The sequence below is a fragment of the Anabrus simplex genome, chromosome 6, assembly GCF_040414725.1.
Source record: "Anabrus simplex isolate iqAnaSimp1 chromosome 6, ASM4041472v1, whole genome shotgun sequence".
Lineage (NCBI taxonomy): Eukaryota > Metazoa > Arthropoda > Insecta > Orthoptera > Tettigoniidae > Anabrus > Anabrus simplex.
The window spans coordinates 237,813,904-237,836,292 of NC_090270.1; the positions used below are offsets into that span (position 1 = coordinate 237,813,904).

The 22,389-nt window shown below is 37.1% G+C and overlaps 1 protein-coding gene across 2 annotated transcripts in view; it reads right to left on the reverse strand.

Annotated features, from left to right (window-relative positions):
* The window catches only part of Abca3 (ATP binding cassette subfamily A member 3), a 271,865-nt gene that overhangs the window by 129,704 nt on the left and 119,772 nt on the right, over window positions 1–22,389 (reverse strand). For both annotated transcript variants that reach the window (XM_067150289.2, XM_067150288.2), the window contains exons 12-13: window positions 9,052–9,206; window positions 2,822–2,977 (exon numbers count right to left, since the gene is read on the reverse strand). In XM_067150289.2, the coding sequence (XP_067006390.2) occupies window positions 2,822–2,977; window positions 9,052–9,206 (311 nt within the window). The remainder of the gene's footprint in view (window positions 1–2,821; window positions 2,978–9,051; window positions 9,207–22,389) is intronic.

A 22,389-nucleotide genomic window follows, 5' to 3' on the forward strand; every position in this document is an offset into this window, starting at 1 on the left:
AGAAAGCCAAGAATAACAGCCGAGAGGATCCGCCGTGCCGACCATGCAACACCTCATAATCTGCAGGCCTTTGGGCTGAGCAGCGGTCACTTGGTAGGCCACGGCCCTTCGGGGGTGTTGCGCCATGCAGTTTGGTTTAGGGAACTAGGTATCATGGGCTTCAAAGCTACTCAGGGCTAGCTAAAAAGATTTTTTATTGAATTGGTTTAGACTTCCAGGAAAAGAAGTAAATTTTAACATTGCTCGAATGCTTACATGTGATTACAAAGAATAGGTGTTGAATTTTTATTGCAACATAAGAAACTTGTGCTGGGAAAATCTATATTGGATTCATTTCTTGTAAATTAAACATAAGTTGAAACTTTACAATTTCCCTTTGTAAAATTAGGGTATGAGGATTATTTGCATGTATATGGTACTATAAGTTTTCATTTATGAAATGTTTTGGTGAGTCTAGCATGTTTATCATTAACGTGACTATGAAATTTGTTATTGTCTATATGACTACTCCAGATTCATCAAGAATCTTCCAAATTTCAGCTGGTATATCATCAGGGCTGGTGGCTTTCCCATTCTTCATTTTCTTGATAGCTTCCATTACCTCCTCTGGTGTAATTAATGGTGCACATCCGAGAATGCGCATAGGGCTTGGTATTGGTGAATGGGGAAATTCCACATTGCAGGTGTCAGCATAGTAGTCTGACCATCTGGTTAGTGGCTCTCGCAGAATGGTTTTGTCATGTCCCTTGATCTACATGACGTACCCTATATCAAGAGTTGAACGATTATGGGATTTGGCGAGGTGGTAGGTATTGGTTTCTCCTCCTGGCTTATCCAGCTGACTGTACAAGACTCTGAAGTGGCAGTCTTTTGCGGCAGCTCCCATTCTCTTAGCAGACTATTTCACTTAGTGATATCGAAGGTCTGCTTCAAAACGACTTGAAGGCTAGCTTTTTCTCCTTGATTGAATGCTGCACTTCTTCATCCCACCACCATGTTTGCTTATCAGGGAATTTCCTCCCTGGATTTGTTTTCCCCAAAATTTAGGAGGTTTCCTGGTGTATGTGGTTGACAGAATCTTTCTATTGATCTTCCATAATTTGATTTGGCCTTACTGTGAAATTGGCTAATACAGCTTTCAGTTCATTTTTATGCACATTTATTTTCCACCATTGAATTTGCTCAGGTCCAGTTCTGGAAGACATTGTGTGTTCCTTCCTACCCACTTGTAGATCTAATACAAGCAAGCAATGTTGGGGGGCAACTTACTATCTTCAGTTCTCAACACCTGATTAACCAGTAGTCAATCTGAGTTGTGTGGACACCACTGGTGTAGGTGGCTGAGTGGGTTGGACTATATTTTTGGAGAACATATTGGCCACAGCCAGGTTGTGCAACTCTGTAACCACACCAAGCCCATGACCTCTTTGACATTATACATATCTGTCTTTCTGAGCTCCACCGTTGCTATTAAAATCTCCTCTAATGAAGATAGAATGAAGATAGTATCCGCATATGATCATCAACAATCTTCCAGAATTCCTCCTATATGATCATCAAGACTCTTTGAGAATTCCTCCTTTTCATTGTCTACACACCCTGCTTAACACAAGACAGAATGTGGGCATTAATTGATTCTGTTTCAATATTGACAGACATCAGCTGGTCCAACACCCTGGTGACATTTATAATGCTGTTAGATAGTCAGTGATTCCAACTGCCATACCATTTCTCATTGTGACAAGTCCCATGATAGATGACCTAGTAGCCATCCCCTATTTCCTTAGCTTTGGAGCCTTTCCATTTTGTATCTTGGATACACGCGATATCAGTCCATTTGTTCTTCAAGTTTTTGGCTAACTCTCGATGGTGGCCAGTCAATATTCCAATGTTAAGTATCAAACCGCAGTTGGACTATTGTAGCTTCTTTGACCTGCCCCATCCTTAAACAGGTAGCCTTTGCACATTTCTCACGTCACTCAAGTGAAAGCGGTGTGCGTCACTTCAGGGGAATGCCCTTGCATGATAAAAATTCTGATATGACATAGCCATTGATTTGACGATAAATTAGCTCAACTGATGTGTCGTTTTGCCTGTTGTTGAGGGCATTTTATATCTACTGCCAATTTCAAATCAAAATCAAAATCTCTTTATTTGCAAATGAGGTGTCTACCTCGGTGGCAAATGGTACACTGAAATACATTATTGTCAAGCACTAAATTTTAAATTAACAGGAGACGAAGAAAATTTTCCTAGAATACAATATTATACAATTTACGCTAATAATTTTTTCTATTAAACACACATATCATCCTTAATAAATTTATATTGTTTACAAAATTCTACTTAAAATATCTTACAAACATAGTCAACTCATATACAGTACGGTATGTGAAATTACTTCTAATAATACTATACAACTGGTATAAGATTAAAATTAACACTGAATTTATTTACATATTTATATTTTACCCATTTTGGAACCTAAGTAGCATAACGACCTGCTGCGTCTTAACCAGAGCCCCTTTTGCCACCACTTTTCTCTTAGGCTGTTCCTAACCTGGAGTTCAGACATTGCACGTTAGATTTCAGTGGCATTTCCTCCACTGGGTTAACAGCACTTACATCCACTATTAAGTAATAATTGCAAATATGCAGTTTTTCTACCCAAAATGAATGCATCTTTTGTAAACATTATCAACAATACATATTACATTATTAATACTACAGTACATATCAGTTATTTAGGAAGTGATAAAATTTATTGGTATGTGTAAGTTCCTGAACGATTAGTTACATCTTAATGGGCTCTTTAACTTACCTTGGATCGTCCACAAAGTGCTACACCAGCTGAAAGTTTCCTTTTCATACCTCCAGATAGTGTTTTAGATGGTGCGTTTTCTTTAGGTTCAAGTTGAAGTAATCCAATATATTTTGTGATTTCTTTTTCAAGTTCATCTCCTTCCAAACCTTTTAGCTGGAGTAAACAAAAAATATTAGAAAATAAAATCAACACACGATATTGAGAAATTTATCACATACAGTGTACATTATTATATGTTCCTTAAATAGACACTGTTGATCCTGCTGTATGGGGTAGCATGCCTGCCTCTCACCTGGAGGCCCTGGGTTTGATTTTGGCCAAGTTAAAGATTTTTACCTGGACCTGAGAGTTGGTTCAAGGTCCACTCACCCTATGTGATTACAATTGAGGAGATACCTCATGGTGAGATGGTGACTCCAGACTAGGAAATCAACAGTAATGTCCGAGATGATTTGTTGCACTGACCATGCACCACCTTGCAATCTACAGGCCTCAGACTAAGTAGAGGTCGCTTGGTAGACCAATACCAATCAGGGCTGTATCACTATAGGGTTGGCTTGTTTGTTGAAATAGCCAACCTGCTTATGTGAGAGGCTCCGTGTTTTTTCTGGTATACCAGATCATGTTACTAACATGCTCTGTTCTGGCTTTGCATAATTTGTATGATTCCATTCCAAAACATGATCGTATTTTTGGTATGTAAACTTTCCACAAGGAACACTCTAACACACCTTCGCAATGAGCGGAGGTCCTGTTTCCTGGGGATCAAGGAAACAGTGCACAGTTACGTTTTCATCTACAGAGTCTGAGTATATGGCTCTCAGCGATGCTTCCAAGGAGGCAATACACCTGTGACGGCTGTCCAAGGAAATTAATAAAAGTCTACTTACTGTCAGCTGTCAATATGCACATTGACAGTTAAGGAGCACAGGAATTGGCTGAGAAACCTGTGTTTCACTCCCACACAAAGCATATTTATGTGAGCGAAACTCTGTCTGCAGAGGAAATCAACCTGAAGTACCTTGCAGTGGATATGCTCACAATGGGACTGTCCAGAGTCAAGCACTGGAAGTGTATGAGCAACCGCAGTCTCAAGAAGTGAATCACTATGAGAGGGGGGTGTTAAGTATGATTCAAATTGAGCTGCCCTCTAGTGTCGCTGGTCACTTGACTTGTACAAGATGTGCTCATTGTCTTAATCTTGTACTCTTCTTGCATACAACAAATCTGCACTTTATATTAAAAGGCATCGCATTTCATTTTGCAATCCTCAGCCTCATTAATACCGATGCTCTTTTCAAAGTACTGTAGTCAAAAGCTACATGGACATTTGTTTGTGCAATAAGAAAGTTGACTAGTTTAAAGCTCATTTACAGCATATTAGGGATGATTTCTGGTCTAAAATGGATTAGGTGCCCTTAATTTCTCCTTCACGACCTCAAATAGATTCAATTCTTAGAGGAGAGAGGAAAACTGCATATAAACAATTGTTTAATGAGAAATGAAATGAAATGGCATATGGCTTTTAGTGCCGGGAGTGTCCGACGACATGTTCGGCTCGCCAGATGCAAGTCTTTTGATTTGACACTCGTAGGTGACCTGCGTGTCGTGATGAGGATGAAATGATGATGAAGACGACACATACACCCAGCCCCAGTGAAATTAACCAATTAAGGTTAAAATTCCCGACCCTGCCGGGAATCGAACCCGGGACCCCTGTGACCAAAGGCCAGCACGCTAACCATGTAGCCATGGAGCCGGACTGTTTAATGAGATTAATGATGTAATTTCTATGAAAATCTCCACCAGATTCATCAATATTCAAGAAAGCAAAATTTTTTAAAAATATAGGGAAACTATTCTAGAGTTGTCATTGACTTGCTTTAGGAAAAAATATAGGGTGAAATTTGACATCATAGCCTTAAAAAGTGAACTTACTATTGTTTATTGTGATTCAGACGTGCAAATGGAAAGTGAGATTTCGTGTATCAGTACATGAGGACATTTGACTTAAAAACTGTTTTCCCAGAAACATACAAATTGTGTGAGTTAGTGTTGACTATCCCAGCTACCAGTGCAGTAGATGAATGCTCTTTATTTTAGCACTGAAGAGAATGAAGTACAGTACTACCTACATAACTCCAAGGGATAAGACAGGCCTTCATCTCTTACTCTGTTGAAAATTGAGAAATCACTCTTCGAGAAGCTGCGGGATTTCATTTTTCCACCAAAAACTGAAGAATTGATCTAGTCTACAAGAAGTAAGGCGAGCAATATTCTGTTGAAGTGCTTTCAACTAATTCAGTTAATAATGTAAAGTACAACTGTGTTCATTTAGGAATGGTTGAAGTGAATCACTCACATTTTATTTGACAACTTCCCCTAAACAGAAAACTACTCTATGCCACTGATATATGTATGTATTGAATCCTTATGAGTTCGAATTATGAATGTGTATATAGCGAGTGTCATACCTGTCCTGCGAGTTGCTTTGGAATTCAGTGAGCAAGTGTTTGAGGGGAGAATCAAGATCGCCAAAGTGTTTGTCACAGCTGATATGAAAAGGCAAGTTAGCATGTTATTAATAATATAACAAGGAAATGGTATTCTTTCTAAATATAGGTCAGATCTATTGCCAGTGGTTTATTAAACATTTTTGTGGATTTAATAAGAAGATGTGAAGGTACTATATTGTAGTCTAGATGTCTTGACATGGCATGTGTTAACCAACCCTCATTCGAAGCCATTTTACATCATTTTAGGTGCAGTTAAGTTGTGCCTTTACCGTACAGTTTGGAGTCTCGTTATTCTCTCAGAAACCAGCTGAGCAAGTTAAATAATTTACTAGAGAAAGGTCATTGTTGAAATTTAACAACTGGTGCAGATACTCAGTTCATCACGGAAGGGATCTTATTGTGCATCCAATATCAATGTGGAGAATCACTAAATATGTGATCTATATATTACTTTCCATTTCAAATTTTCTTAGTGCTTATTTTGTTTGTAGAAGTGTATTTGTTTGCTGATGTGCACGGCATTAAAGCCATGACACATGAGTGGAGTTCACTATATTTTCAATCAGCATTTTGATAGTTAAAAATCACTAAGTAAAAATCATGGACTCAGGCGTTAAACGTGTTAACTTAATGGATTGTGAGTGATTAAAATATTTAATTCAATTTTTTTGGGACCTATTGTCTTCGATTTAGAAATTTACTGTTGATAAACTTAACCATAATAGGTACCTATTTCTTTTGATCCTGTATTGACTTGTCTAAATCTATTAAAAAATGATTTAAAATAGTTTATGTTGGGTCCACCTTGTCAATACACTTTTAATGATTGAAAATTATTTATTTATGACAGAATAAATAGTTATTAAAATAATAATAATAAATAATAAATTAGATTTTAGTGATTGTGATAGAATAAATAGCTATTAAAATAAGAATAAAAGTAATAATAATAGTATTTTCTACATGTGTTCAATACTTTTGTACAGTGATGATCTGGATTGTGGTCATTTTCTGTAATGTCTATCTTTGTTTGAAAATTTTTGTCTCATCATCGCTTAGGAAGTTCATTTTGGAAATGGAGAGTTCTTTAGATAGTACTTTTATGTTTTCTAAATAAAAAGATGAGATTGTAACTTAGTAATTTTTCAATGAGAATATCTAACATTGTCAGATTTCAAACAGTCAGATGTCAGATGGTTATACTTTAAATCGTCAAACTAACTTTGTCAAAGTTAAATGTAATTAACTTAAAACTTTTAACTTCAAAACTGATTAATGAATGTTGTGATAGGGGAATTTATTTATTAATTTAATGGAAGAAGCATATAGGTAGGTCTTTTAATTCAAATCATAAATGCATTCTCATGAGAATTACTAGATAAATTAGTTAAGTTGTTGTGGTTGGATGTTCTGTTTCAGAGCTCGCTGCGTACTGCTGCGAGTTCATCTTGGGCCTATGCCAGTCGTAATAACGGGTGTGAAAGGAGGCTCAGATGGTTGAGGCACTGGCCTTCTGACCCCAACTTGGCAGGTTCGATCCTGACTCAGTGCGGTGGTATTTGAAGGTGCTCAAATATGCCAATTAGTTGAAGTAATTTAGTGGAAGTCATTAGATTAAATAGGAATTTAATTGGAGAAACTATTGTTACATAACCTACAATATAGTTTAAATTAATTAGTCATCTTTACTGTTTTCTCAGTTAATCGAAGCATTGATTAAATTGAATTTGGTGTATTAAAAGTTATGGAACATTTCAAGCAAGTAGTAAGAATTGGACCTAAATGTTGAATTAAGCTTATAATAAAAATGAGTACCGGTATCCTGTGTAATGTTAAATGAATTTAAATTAATTTGAAAATGTGTGCGGAAGCAAGTTACTTCATACCAGAACATTTTACAAGTTTTGTTACGATTTGTGGAGTATTCATGGCTGAGTTTTGCTGGCTTTAATTTCTTTTTGAGCCATTGTTAATAAAGTTGAGTTTCATTTTATTAGTGTTTTAATTATCTAATGTCCTATCCTTTGAAATGCCATACTATGTTACCGTTGTTTTTGTTTCAATATAGTTTTAACTTCTGTTGTTCTCATATCCAATTAAACCATTGGGCTCACAAATGTTCCACCCCTGTGGATCTCTCATGACTTCCAATCCAGCCAGGGCACTTTTCTACATTGGATATGGAGACAGTATGTATGTAATAAATAATGTTAATTGTTTTACGTCCCACTAACTACTTTTACGGTTTTCAGAGACACCAAGGTGCTGGAATTTAGTCCTGCAGGAGTTCTTTTAATGTTATTTGCTTTACGTCCCACTAACTACTTTTTAAGGTCTTCGGAGACGCCAAGGTGCCGGAATTTAGTTTTGCAGGAGTTCTTTTACGTGCCAGTAAATCTACCGACACGGGGCTGTCGTATTTGAGCACCTTCAAATACCGCCGGACTGAGCCAGGATCGAACCTGCCAAGTTGGGGTTAGAAGGCCAGCGCCTTAACTGTCTGAGCCACTCAGCCCGGCAGGAGTTCTTTTACGTGCCAGTAAATCAACTGACACAAGGTTGACATATTTGAGCACCTTCAAATACCACCGCACTGAGTCAGGATCGAACCTGCCAAGTTGGGGTCAGAAGGCCAGTGCCTCAACCATCTGCGCCTCCTTTCACACCCCTCGTTATGACTGGCATAGGCCCAAGATGAACTCGCAGCAGTACGCAGCGAGCTCTGAAACAGAACACCACTCAACCACAACAGCTGTAAGTATACTTTCTAATTTACACATGTCTTCAGGCATTTCTTCAGTACATAATCCATCACTCACAATATATTTATCTTTTACAGTTAACCATAGTATCAGAACACAAACACAGGAAAGGAACCACCACCCCAGTCTCAATTTTTAACCATACTAAAAAACAAGGTTACATCCTCATCATATGCTTTCACTCAACGAACAAGATTTTATCTACTATGAAACTACATTGGACCTTCTTAACAACAAATGTTTTATCATTACACATCTAGCTGCTAATCAACCAAACAGAATACAATAAAAATACCTATTATTGTTTATAAGTATAGTACCAACCGACGCAAATCTATGATTAATAGCACGAAAATCACAAGAAGGAATTATACGCAAGACGTGTACGCTTAAACTCATCAAGTTTTAGACTCATTTACATATTTGGTCACGAACACTAGAATCAACTGATCTTATAAGACTCCACCAAGAAACAAGAAGGAGATATATGCAAGACAAAACATATATATCAATCAGTGCTGCATACATGTTTTTAGCATATTTGAATGTGTTCTATGTGTTTGTATAACTGATTAGTTCTTAACTTTAGGTTAAGTTTTTATAATAGCAAATAGGTTGCTTACACTTACGTACTGTAATTTAAATGATAAAATCACAACAACTTATATGCCCCATTAGACATATCTGGATATGCCAATTAAAGATGGCATCTCCCTTCAGACAATGTAATGCAATTAACACAAGGTATCAACACCAGTCAGCTGATGATGGCCAATAGGCCAAAACCGCTACTGTAAGAATTACAAGTATAATAATAAAAAAGTATTGATTAGGTGGAATTCTTTCTTTTCCATATATGTATATATGAGCCATTCAACCCAGCATGTTTGTATGTATGTGTGTGTTTGTGTGAGCCAGTCTACAGTATCTTTTCATAGATATATATTACCTTTCCGAAGAAATAGAGGTGCTCTCTAACTGTGAGTTCATCAAATAAGATGTTGTGCTGTGGACAGAGCCCCAGACTGTCTCGAACATTATCAATTTCAGTAATTATGTCGTATCCTCCAATGACTGCTGTACCACTTGTGGGGGTATAGAGACCTGGAAGAATACAATAAAAATAATTATTTCAGGTTTTAATACCTTGGAATGTTATTATGTATTGCCATATTGAGCACATGAAATGCTCATTAGGGATGGGGTGGAGGAAGGAGGGACAGTAAAATAAGAATGTATAATCTAATGTAAATAGATGTAATGGAAAGGAACAAACAAGTTACAAATCAAAATGTATGTAGGAAAATGAACAGGAACATATAACAAGATAAAAATCAATGACAGGCCAGAGTGGGAGAAGGGGGCACTGGAAATAGGAGTCAAGAACAAACATGAAAACACAAAAGAACAAGGACAATCTTCACATCTTCACACAATGCCTTCTACAAATTTCTCATCAATCCCAGCTCTTCTACATCAGTTTCTTGTCAGTCCTAATGACTTTGTTCCTGCTTCTCAGCAACATCATTGCATATTTGTCAGCATTTTCAGGACTCACGAGGTGGAAAATATTCTGTAACTAAGCTACGTCGTGATGGACAGTATAATCAGTTCTCTACTACTTATTACATTTCACAGTACACATGTTGTGACAACGTGGCCCTCTTTGATGAGTGCATTAATTCAACTCTTACTGTCCTCTGTCACAGCCTTGTCCAGCTGCTTCAAGATTTATCAATGATATTTCTTTCTACATTTTTTAGGTGTCTAACCTGAGGCCGAGTGACTTGAGTATGAATAATCTCAATTGGCCCAATTTCTTGTATAGAATTAAAATATCCACCCATTTATACATTTCATTATTGTTCCATTTAGTTAAAACAACAACAACAACAACAACAACAACAAACCCCTAAAATTAAACTCAAATTCTAACCATACAGAAACAATGGAAGAATGACAAAGTAACACAAGTTGCACAAGAAACAACATTAAAATTTCAGGAAGAAATCAAAGTAACTCTACATACTAACCAGCAAGATTTATCTAAAGAAATCAACAAGACAACACAAAAAATATTTGGCTCAATCAAAGCTAAAATGAAACCCTGGTGGAATTAAATATGTGAAGAAAGATTAGCAACATGAACAAGCAATGGGAAAAGATACCTCAAGAAAAATGAGGGAAGTTAAGAGTTCTTTTGAAAAGTCACAGGTTATTTAGACACAGAATAGATTTATGAAAAAATAACTCAAGAATTTCTATTAGAAACCGAAAGGCTAATCAAGCTCCTAGTATCTGAGAGATAAAAGTGGTAGAATTGGATTCATCAATACTGAGAATTGTAAAATACTTGCAAAACACTTTAATCAACTTTTAAACTGCCCAGAACCAAACCACAAGTTAGAATATCCAATAATTAATGAAAATCTAGAAGAAGATATACCAGTCTTGTTGAAGAATTTAAAGAATTAAAACTCCCAAAAATAATAAATCTAGTGGAGAAGACTTGATAATAGCTGAGCTTTTAAAATGGTCTTGGTCAAAAATAGTTAAAGACCTACACAGCCTTTGAAGATATTTGGAAAAGTTCCCAAAGGAATGGGAAGTGGCTTTGATACACCCTAACAAGATGTTGATGACTTACAGAGGTGTATCTCTCCTGCCAGTTACTTACAAAATATTCTCCAAAATTCTGCTAAACAGAGTAGGACAATACTCGATAATCAATTGGGTGAATATCATGGTGGATTTCAAAAAGGCAGATCATGCTCAGAATAAATATTTAATTTGAAGTATATAATCTGCCACAGACTAATTAACTCCAAGAACATAGTTGTAACATTCATAGATTTTAATAAAAGCCTTTGACTCTGTTGAAAGGGAAACCTTAGATAAAATTATTCAGGAATTTGGAATTAAATGGAAATTGGCACATTTTATATGTGAAACCCGCCTGGATGCAATATCAAAGGTGAAGTTTATGGGAGAAATGTCAAAGCCCTTCAAGATAAATACAGGTGTAAGGTAAGGAGGTGGGTTATTGCCAATACTCTCCAAACGTATCCTGGAGAAAATTGTAAGAATGTGGAAAGAAAAATTAAATGAAAACAAAATGTTGTCAATGGCTTTGGGGAGAAAAAGTAAAGGTGTTAAAATAATTTGTTTGGCATTTGGAGATAATTGTGCTATACTTTTGGTAAACCTAACAAATGCAGCAATAAAAATCAATCTCTTTCAGAAATAATCAACAAAACAGGTTTGAAAATCTCTGTAGAGAGAACCAAATTTATTATGAACATTAACAATGCTAAAAAAAAATTTAATAACATATATTGGTTGAATCAAAAAATAAAGAAATTCAAATATCTGGGCAAGATAATTCAAGAATATTATTTAGAAAAGTCTGCTGAGGAATAAAGGATACATAAAATGGAAAGGGCACATTGTATTACTAAGAATGTTTACAATAAAAGATGCTTATTCAAAAGTCTTGTAATAAGTTAGATAAGTTTGCAATATTAGAAAGAAGAATCATTAGAAACATTCTGGGTCAAATGAAAAGTACAGAATTGAGAAAATTAAGTACTTTGTAATTAGGAAATCCATCAGAACATAGAAAACATAACAAACAATAAGAAAAATGACACTTATTATTTTGGGGGAAGCCTCCATGTCTCAGGCAGCAGTGCACCAGCCTCTCACTGCTGGATTTCATGGTTCAAATCCTGGTCACTCCATGTGAGATTTGTGCTGGACAAAGCAGAGGCAGCACAGGTTTTTCTCTGGGTACTCCGGCAACACTCTCCAATATCATTTCATTTCATCTGTCATTTGTTAGTCATTGCCCTAGAGGAGTGTGACAGGCTTCAGCAGCCGGCACAATTCCTATCCTTGTCGCTAGATGGAGGCTTCATTCATTCCATTGCTGTTCTGTTCGAATGACTGGAAACAGGCTGTGTATTTTCATTTTCATTTTTGATACTTACTTTTTTGGGCTAATCTTTAGGATGGATGAAAACAGAATAACAAAGATATTCAAATACCTTTGGGAGAAAAAACAACAGCAAGAAAGATTTGGAATGAAATAATATAAGAGAATAAGAAATCAAGAAAAGAAGTATTTCTAGAAATAATGTATTAAATATGGAAGTGGAAAGAAAACTGGTACAAACTGGTCTAAAGAGAGAACGTAGAAACAAAGCAAAAGGTTGAAGGAATATTGGAAACAAAAGACAAGGAAACGTCAAAGGCTAGTAAGCAAAGTAAACTCGTGTCCTCATCCCAAGGTTGTGGCCCCCATTGAGGTTGAGCTGCATGTGCCATTTTAACCACATACCAGCCCTCCTACCATTTTTAAATCTCTGGCAGTACCGGGAATCAAACCTGGGCCTCCAAAAATGCCAGATAATAGTGCTAACTGTTTCGCTAAGGAGGCGGACCCATCAAAGGCTGAGGAATTGGAATTGACATGCGGTCCCCAGCAGGCCATAACAGGAGGAGAATATGATGATGATGATGACGATGATGATACTGGGCGAGTTGGCCATGCAGTTTGAGTTGCGCAGCTGTGAGCTTGCATTCGGGAGATAGTGCGTTCAAACCCCACTGTCAGCAGCCTTGAAAATGGTTTTCCGAGGTTTCCAATTTTCACACCAGGCAAATGCTGGGGCTGTACCTTAATTAAGGCCATGGCCACTTCCTTCCCACTCCTAGGCCTTTCCAGTCCCATCATCGCCATAAGTCCCATCTGTTTCAGTGCGATGTAAAAAAAAAAAATGATGATGATGATGGTGAAAGAAAGTTCAGTCTAGCCAGGATACCCTACTACGGAAATGTAGTAGACCGTACTGCCAACAACTCAAGACTGAGTGTTGGGCGGCGGAAAATAACCTGACACCCTAAGGGAGCCAACAGCTTCTGGCGGAAACCAGATATACAGACAGTAATATGTTAGATTCAGAAAATTACAGAATATACAAAGGAAAACCAGGGAAGAGAATAATTAAGAACATCCCCCACCTCGGAACTGCTTTCATAGTACACAAGATCATAGCGGATAATCAGTCCAAAAGTTCTATTCACCCTCTGTCCATAAGATGTGGAAATAAAAATTAGACATTAATTAATGGTCATGCTCCAATAAATGATGATAACAGGAAAAGTCCTGACAAAGTGGAATAGTACTGGGAATTCTTGGAAAATGAAATCCACAAAATTCCTGCAGATCGCATCAAAGTGTTACTTGGAGACTTCAGTGCACAAGTTGGGAGGGAAAGGATTTATAAGAAGATTGTAGGAGAGCTCCTGGCACACACAAGAGCAAATAGAAATGGAATAAGGCTTGTAGAGCTATGCAAGGCTTTTAATGTCAAACTATGTCTACCTACTTTAAAAAGCTGAGTAGAAAATGAAAAACCTGGCGGTCTCCAAATCCACACCTCGGGGAATTCCAAATTGACTACATAGCTATCTCTGCTAAGAGCAAAAAGGAGATCTAAAATGTCAAGGTAAAAAAAAAAAAAAAGGAGCCAACATTGAGAGTGATCATTACCTCATGACCATAAAAGTGAGATTCATCCCTCGAAATAGACAAAATAAGAGGACAAACAGGAAAACTAAATTTGATGTTGAAATGTTAAAAAACAACTTGGAAGTGAACCAAAGATTCAAAGAAAAGTTAGAAAAGGACAGTGCGAAGAATTGGGAGGATCTGAGAACAAAAATAACTAAAGCTGCACAGGAACTATGCCCTCTGAAGAGGGAAAAGGAGCATAGATGGTGGAATGAAGAATGTGAAGAGGCCATAAATGAGAGACTGACAGCCTGGAGAAGGCAGCATTCCACCAAAACTGATGAGAATTTTCAGACTTTCAAGACAGTTGTCGTAGGTCAGATATTCTAATTATGATAAAACCTTCAATAATTGTATTTTGAAGTTTTACGATGAGCCGAAAGTATTATGTTAATACATTTATGTTTCGTATCCATGGACGTATAACGTACATATGCTTATCCTGGTTAAGATAGCAATGGACGTACGGACACACAGACTTCCAATATGGCGCCAAGAAACAGCACCATTAGGTCTCTGATGTGAAACATGTATATATTCTATGTAGATTGTTTTAGAGAGCGATTGTTTTTCTCTCGAGGGATTGTTTTCTTCTTCTGACAGGATAAGTTTCGTAGTGATAATAAAGTTGTTTTAGAAATACGTAAAAGTGTTCTCGTGTGATATTTTTATTGCGTAAAATAGAAAATTGCATATAGAGAACAATAAATTGGCGACCGTGACAGGACTTCCGAAAGTTAACGATGAAGATTGATCAAATGACTGTAGTGATTTTACGAAAGGCACTGACATCCCGAACTACAAGAGAGACTACGCCAGGATCTGATAGAAAATGAGGAAGACCCAGGCAGTTTCGATTTTGAAGTCGTCTCGGAGAAGGAAGCCAATGACCGGGTAAGCATTATGATTACGCAACTAACTACTTTGATTGGGACACAATCTGAAAAACTCGAAGGGAAAATCGAGGCCCAGGCTCAAGAGATGAAAGGCCGAATCGATTCCTTGGTAAGAGATCTGAAAGAGGATATTTCAAAAATTTATGACAAAAGCAGCAGCGTAGAATTAGATGTACCGGTAGATAAAGTAGTAAGTGATATGAACACCTTGGAAAACGAAGTCAAGAAGAAGAAAGGTGAAGAGAAAACCATTTCAGAGGCTAACAATGCAAAGATCAAGATTTTGATACTGATTCTACAACTGAAGAAGGTCAATGAAAGAAACCTGCGTATGATCTGTCCTGTCCTCATTGCTTAATACAATGTGACACAGTACAGGAGTACAAAATGCACCTCTATTCACCTAAACACATAAATGCCATGAGAAAAGAATCATTATTACATAAGCAGACCTTGCAGCGAATGCGTATGAATCAACGTCAAAAGCAACGCATGCTAGAGGAAACTGAAGAGTTCCGGCATACACTGTCTGATAGAACAAAGTTCTGTGCCATTTGTAAGCTCAATTACAAGCAGCCCAAGTCAACACACATGACTTCTGAGGATCATGAGAATATGGTGAAATTCTTGAATCCATATTGCCGGGTGTGTAAACAAAGATTCAATACACTAATGTCTTATGAACATCATCTGTGTTCCTTGGATCACATCAAGTTCAAGGCTCTCTTGGCTGACAAATCCAAGAGTGATAATGAAGAGAGTGGTGGAAAGGATGATGAAAAGGAGCTCAACCATGTCAACTTTAAGATTCTTGATTCAGTAGGTTCTGTTGATGGTGAGGAAAGAGAAAGCGGAGGAGATGAAAAAGCTGAAAAGAAAGCCGGGGAAGAAGAAGAGAAGGAAATCAAACCCAAATCTAAAGCCAAAACTGAAACCATAGGTGCTGAATATGCCCGGAAGATGGGGGTGTATTACTATGATTTGTGTCGTACCTACTTGTCATGGTATGAAGAACAAGAGAGAGTTCTAACCATCCATTATCACTCAAGGGCACACTTACGGCGACATGTACGTTATTGTGAATATAGATTTCTTAGAAAAGAGGCTCAGAGACTTCATCAAAAAAAGTTGGCAAGAAAAAAGCTGAAAAAGAAGCAAGGGCCGAAAAGGCATCTGGAGAGAAGGATCAATCAGATAGTAAAACAGCTGAAAATAAGAAAAAAAGCAAGAAGGATGGTGAGAAAAGCTCAGAAGTTACAACAGGTGAATCTTCCAAGAAAAAGAAAAAAGACGACTGAAATGACAGTGAGATTTCTCAAGGAGAAGATGTTATCTCGACCCCTACAGGAGAGCGGAGGGATCGGAGAGTGGGCACTCTCTGGGGGGGTCCCGGAAGAATACGGACTTCGGAGAGGATCAACATGCACCGATGCCTGTCCTGGAGAATGGAATAGCTGAAGACATAGATATCAAGACGGCTCGATGTAATTTGGGACCTGGAGAAGGGAAGGTCCGGGATGAGTATTGAAGGTTTTAGGGGGGATAATTGTCGTAGGTTAGATATCCTAATTATGATAAAACCTTCAATAATCGTATTTTGAAGTTTTACGATGAGCCGAAAGTATTATGTTAATACATTTATGTTTCGTGTCCATGGACGTATAACGTACATATGCTTATCCTGGTTAAGATAGCAACGGACGTACGGACACACAGACTTCCAATATGGCGCCAAGAAACAGCACCATTAGGTCTCTGATGTGAAACATGTATATATTCTATGTAGATTGTTTTAGAGAGTGATTGTTTTTCTCTCTAGGGATTGTTTTCTTCTTCTGACAGGATAAGTTTCGTAGTGATAATAAAGTTGTTTTAGAGATACGTAAAAGTGTTCTCGTGTGATATTTTTATTGCATAAAATAGAAAATCGCATATAGAGAACGATACAGTGTGGAAACAATCTTCTAAAACTATAAGATACCGGTATGTGAAGAGAAAATATAAAAGAAGTCGGCTCATGCAAATTGCAGACGATGTCACTAAACATAATAAAAGAAATGTTTACAAAACATTCAAAGAGGAAACAACAAAGTATCAACCACCCAGTCTCGGTTTTAAAGACAAAAATGGAAAAATCAGACTAAAAAACAAGGACAGTTGTGAAATTTAGGCATGGTATTTTGAAAAACGACTGAACTGCAAAGAACCCGAAGAAAGATTAGAATTCAGTCAACCACAGACAAAAGCTAAACCCTCGGACCCACCTGATGATAGAGAAATATATAACATAATTCGAAGTCTGAAAAACAATAAGGTTGCAGGGGAAGATTTGATTGTTGCAGAACTGTGGAAAGAAGTAGGCAGTCAAGCAAGACAGGAACTGACAAACATAATACAAGGAATGTGGCGAACGGAGAAAATCTCTGTTGATTGGAAGAACGCACTGGTACACCCATTATATAAGAACAGTAACAAAACAGATATGAAAAATTACAGAGGAATTTCCCTAGTAGCAGTTACATATAAAATACTGTCAAGAGCTCTTCATAATAGAATTGAACCAATAATAGGCAAACAAATTGGAGAATATCAAGGTGGGTTCAGAAAAGGCAGATCACGTGCAGAACAGATTCTTAACCTGTAAACTATAATATGAGACAGGGTTACAATGAACAAAAACTATGTCATAGTTTTTGTGGACTTCAAAAAAGCATATGATTCAGTAGACAGAATTTTGCTACTGAACATTTTAGAGGAATTTGGAGTTGACACAAAATCAATCAATATAATTAGCCAAACTCTGACTGAAATAAAGTCCAAAGTGAAATTTATGGGGGAGATCTCAAATGAATTTGAAATTAAAACCGGTGTCAGGCAGGGAGATGGGCATTCCCCGCTTCTTTTCAATATCGTCCTGAAAAGGTAATAAGAGTGTGGGAAGAAAGACTTAAAGAAAGGGGACTGCATCATGAGATAATATTAGATTCAAAGCACAAAGGGGTTGGTGTAAACTTTGACCTTTGCTGATGACATAGCAATCCTCTGTGAAAGTATAGAGAATGCCTTACAGCAAATCAACCTTCTGAAAGAAATAGCAGGAGAAGTTGCACTTCAGATATCTTTTCAGAAGACTAAATTCATGTCAGATATTAGGGATTTGCCCACAGTGCTAAGAACAGAGTATGGGAAAATCAACAAGGTTAATAAATTTAAATACCTAGGTGAAATAAATCAGATTAATGGACTTTTTTTTGCTAGTTGCTTTACGTCGCACCGACTCAGATAGGTCTTATGGCGACGATGGGACAGGATAGGGCTAGGAGTGGGAAGGAATCGGCCGTGGCCTTAATTAAGGTACAGCCCCAGCATTTGCCTGGTGTGAAAATGGGAAACCACGGAAAACCATTAATGGACTTGATAGGGAAGCAAACAGATCAAGAGCAAGAAAACTGGAATTAGCGTACCAACTCACAAAAGATACTTACAATAAGAAGAATCTCTCAAGGAAAACTAAAATCAAACACTACAACACAGTAATCAAACCAGAGAGTCTATATGCCACAGAATGCATATTCTTTATGAAACTGGTGAAATAGAAGGGATAGAGGAAAAGGAAAGGAAAATATTGAGGAAAATTTGGGGACCATTGAAAATGAAGAAAGGAGGAATAAAGATCTATTCAAGGATGAAGAAAATGAAAGGCTGTTAGACATGATCAGGAAGAGGTAAATAAAATTTTTTGATCGTATAATGAGGATGGATAACAGTAGATTGACAAAAAGAGTGTTTAACCATATTTACCAGAGCGAGAATGGCAACCAGTGGATCCAAGGAGTTAAAAAACAAAATATAAGAGAGAGAGATTGGAATAACAGACAATGTAATACAAGACAGAACAACTTTGAGAAGGTTGATACAAAATTTCAAGGATTTCCAGAAGAAGGAAAAGAGGTAAGGTAATAATAACATCTGGACACAAGAGAGGAGGAAACAGCAAAGTGAAAGGATGAAGAACTATTGGAAGTCAAGAAAAGAAGGATTAGGATGAATGCACAGGGTTACTTTCTGTGCTCCTTAGATGGCCAAAATTGAAGAAAGAAGAAGATGAAAGAAAGACTGGTTCAGCTAGCCCTGCCTGCTGTATGGGATACCAGTATTTCTCTCTCACCGCTTTGTTACTCACATTAATTGTTTGCCATGCTAAGACACTGCAGGTTGACCAAGTAGAATTGTGTAATTTGGTCAAATATCATTGCATGTAGTTCTAATAAGTGAGAAACAGAAATAAATCCATCTCAGGACATTCTATATTTCAAGAAGTCCTTTATTATGAAACTTACATTGAATTATTCAGTGTAGGATTCTTAAGTGAAATCTGAATGCACTGTCAAGCATGACATTTTGCTGCAGAGATGGTAAATGGAAATTTTAATTTGTGTTTCCACAACCTCAAGTAAATGAAGTACTTAAAGGAAAGATTGTACATGATAATGATTTAATAATAATGTTATTTCCTTTACGTCCCACTAACTACTTTTTAAGGTCTTTGGAGATGCTGAGGTGCCAGAATTTAGCCCACAGGAGTTCTTTTATGTGCCAGTAAATCTACCGACACAGGGCTGTCGCATTTGAGCACCTTCAAATACCACCGGACTGAGCCAGGATCGAACCTGCCAAGTTGGGGTTAGAAGGCCAGCGACTTAACCGTCTGAGCCACTCAGCCTGGCTGATAATGATTTCATGAACCATGTAAGGTAGCTAGTATAATAGTACACTACATCCTTCTCTGCTAACCATAGCCATATTCCAGGATTAGCTCCATACATTTTCAAAAACAAGAAGTGCTCACAATACAGGGTCTCGTTGCATAATGACATCTGTGGTTTTACTCTTGAGCACTTTCCATGCAGTCAGGACAGGATTCCTGTCACCATGCATTAATTTCTGAAAATAACAATATTGGGAATTAGACTTAAATTCAATCACTTGTCAGTACATACCCGTACGTATGTATCCATACCCACGAGTGGTCGCTATATGAGATTTTCCCTCACATTATTTTTTATTGTGATATTACTTCACGGTGATGAAAGGGAGATGACTGTTCCCTCTTCTAACTGAGTTTATAACTGTCGTGAGTAGAGTGATTCACATTTGAAGTGTAATCACCCCCTCCCCTAGTCAGAACGAAGGTTCCTATGTGTCTGTGCACGCTGCGTGAGAGTTTCTCTCATCGCGCGACTAATGAAGTTGGTGTTATGTTGAGGTGGAGCGGGAAACTTACTCCTGACATACGCATTAGTATATGTGCAGAATGTTCTCCATTTGTGGTTACTGATAAATGTGTTTTCAAAAATATTCAGTCGAGGAAGAATGCTAGTTGAATTAGCGCTGTTACAAAATCCAGGTAACTCGCATGATGAGAGAAGACCTAATGTACTTCATTCTTGTTTTTGTATTGCGACTGTCATAAAGTCTTATATTTTCAATATTACGAATATTACGTACTGACATGTGATTGAATTTAAGTCTAATTCCTAACATTGTTATTTTCAGAAATTAATGCATGGCGACAGGAATCCTCTCCTGACTGCGTGAAAAGTGCTCAAGAGTAAAACTACAGATATCATTATGCAACGAGACCCTGTATTATGAGCACTTCTTGTTTTTGAAAATGTTATTGTGTTCAGAAAACTTGCTTTGTACGTAAATGTTATTAGATATAATGCATGTGTGAGATTTTTTACAACTTCAGGACGGGAGTTATTTTTATATACATTGCATATGTCATTTTAAGTAGTAATTTTTGTCTTTAATAAACAGCTAATCATTTCATTTTTATCTAAAATATATAAGGTAGAACTTGCGTTTCATTCCAGTAGTAAATTTCAGCTTTACGCCCCACAAACCTGTGAAAAATTTTGTATTTATTTTAATGTGAGAGAAAGTCTCACACGTGACCACTCACGTTACATTTCGGCTAGTGACCACTCGCGGGTTAAGATTCAGGGAATGATTCATAGGTACATTTCAGATTTACTGCCTACTGAAAATTGTCGAGCATTATATGGCCAGCTTCAAGTCTTGCCAATAGAATTCATTTTGAAAATTCTGTAAATCAAATCAAATCAAAATCTCTTTATTTGCAAATGAGGTGTTTACCTCGGTGGCAAATGGTACACTAAAATACATTATTGTCAAGCACTAAATATTAAATTAACAAGAGAATAAAATTTTCCTATAATACAATATTATATAATTTATGCTAACAATTTTTTCTATTAAACACACAGCTCATCCTTAATAAATTTACATTGTTTACAAAATTCTACTTATAATATCTCCAGTACTACTTACAAATATAGTCATCTGATATGTGGAATTACTTCAAATTATACTGTATAACTGGTATAAGATTAAAATTTACATTGGATTTATTTACTTTTTCTTTTCTTTACCCATTCTGGAACTTAAGTAGCATAACAACCTGCTGCGTCTTAACCAGAGCCCCTTTTACCACTACTTTTCAGAGTTCCTGAAGGGCCTTCACAGCTACCGTAGCGGTCCCAGGGCCCTCGAAGTCCCCACTGTACTTCACCCCTACAGGCAGTCCCCTACTTTGGCTGCCCACACTCCTTAGACCAGGGGATGGAATTAATTTATTCACACACATTCTTTATTTACATTAACCTGCACTGGTCGAATGCCCTCTAACATTTCATTTATTTTCTCTGTTGCTGTTTATTCTCTTCTTGAATATCTGTACAGATTTTGGAAAAGGATCAAACACTACCCCTGGTAAACTGTTCTACTCCTTCACACCCTTCCCAATGAATGAAAATTTACCCCAATCGCTTCTGCTAAAATTCCTTCTAACTTAATATTTGTGGTCAGTCCTGCCGATATAATTATTTTCCAACTGAAGCCTCTCACGGATATCTCCCCATGCTGCTTCTCCTGTATAGGCTCTATATAAACCTATAAGTCTAGTTTTCTCCCTTCTCTTACTTAAAGTTTCCCACCCTAGTTTCTTTAACGTTTCTGATACACTACTCTTTCTCCTGAAATCCCCTGTTACAAATCTTGCTGCTTTCCTCTGCACACTATCTATTTCTTTTATTAGGTATTCTTGGTGAGGATCCCAAACACTGTTTGCATATTCCAATAATGGACGAACCATACTTAAGTAACTTTTCTCTTTTAATTCTTTGCTGCATCATTTAAGTAGCCTCATTATGACATGTAACGATCTGTATGCTTTGCAAAGGTTCAAAAATTCCTTATGTATGGTCACAACAGAAGTGTAAGTTTAAAGTCAAATAAATGGTCTTCCACAGTTCAGTATAAACTGGGCGAGTTGGCTGTGCAGTTAGAGGCGCGCAGCTGTGTGCTTGCATCCGGGAGATAGTGGTTTTTGAACCCCACTGTTGGCAGCCCTGAAGATTGTTTTCCATGATTTCCCATTTTCAACAGGCAAATGCTAGGGCTGTACCTTAATTCAGGCCACAGCCGCTTCCTTCCCACTCCTAGGCCTCTCCTATCCCATCATTGCCATAAGACTTATCTGTGTCGGAGCGACGTAAAGCAAATTGTAAAAAAAAAAAAAAAAAAACCAAAACTGTTCAGTATATTTTCTATTACTTTTCTCATGCTTCCTGAATCATCAGTTTCATTTTTAGTCTTTGTTTGCAGGTATTGCTGCAACAGGCCACTAATTATTAAATAACATAAAGTTAAATTTATATCTCTTCCAGCAGAAATTAAAGATTAAAGTTGAATGTACTCATGCTGCTATTTAACACCATGATTTGGCTCA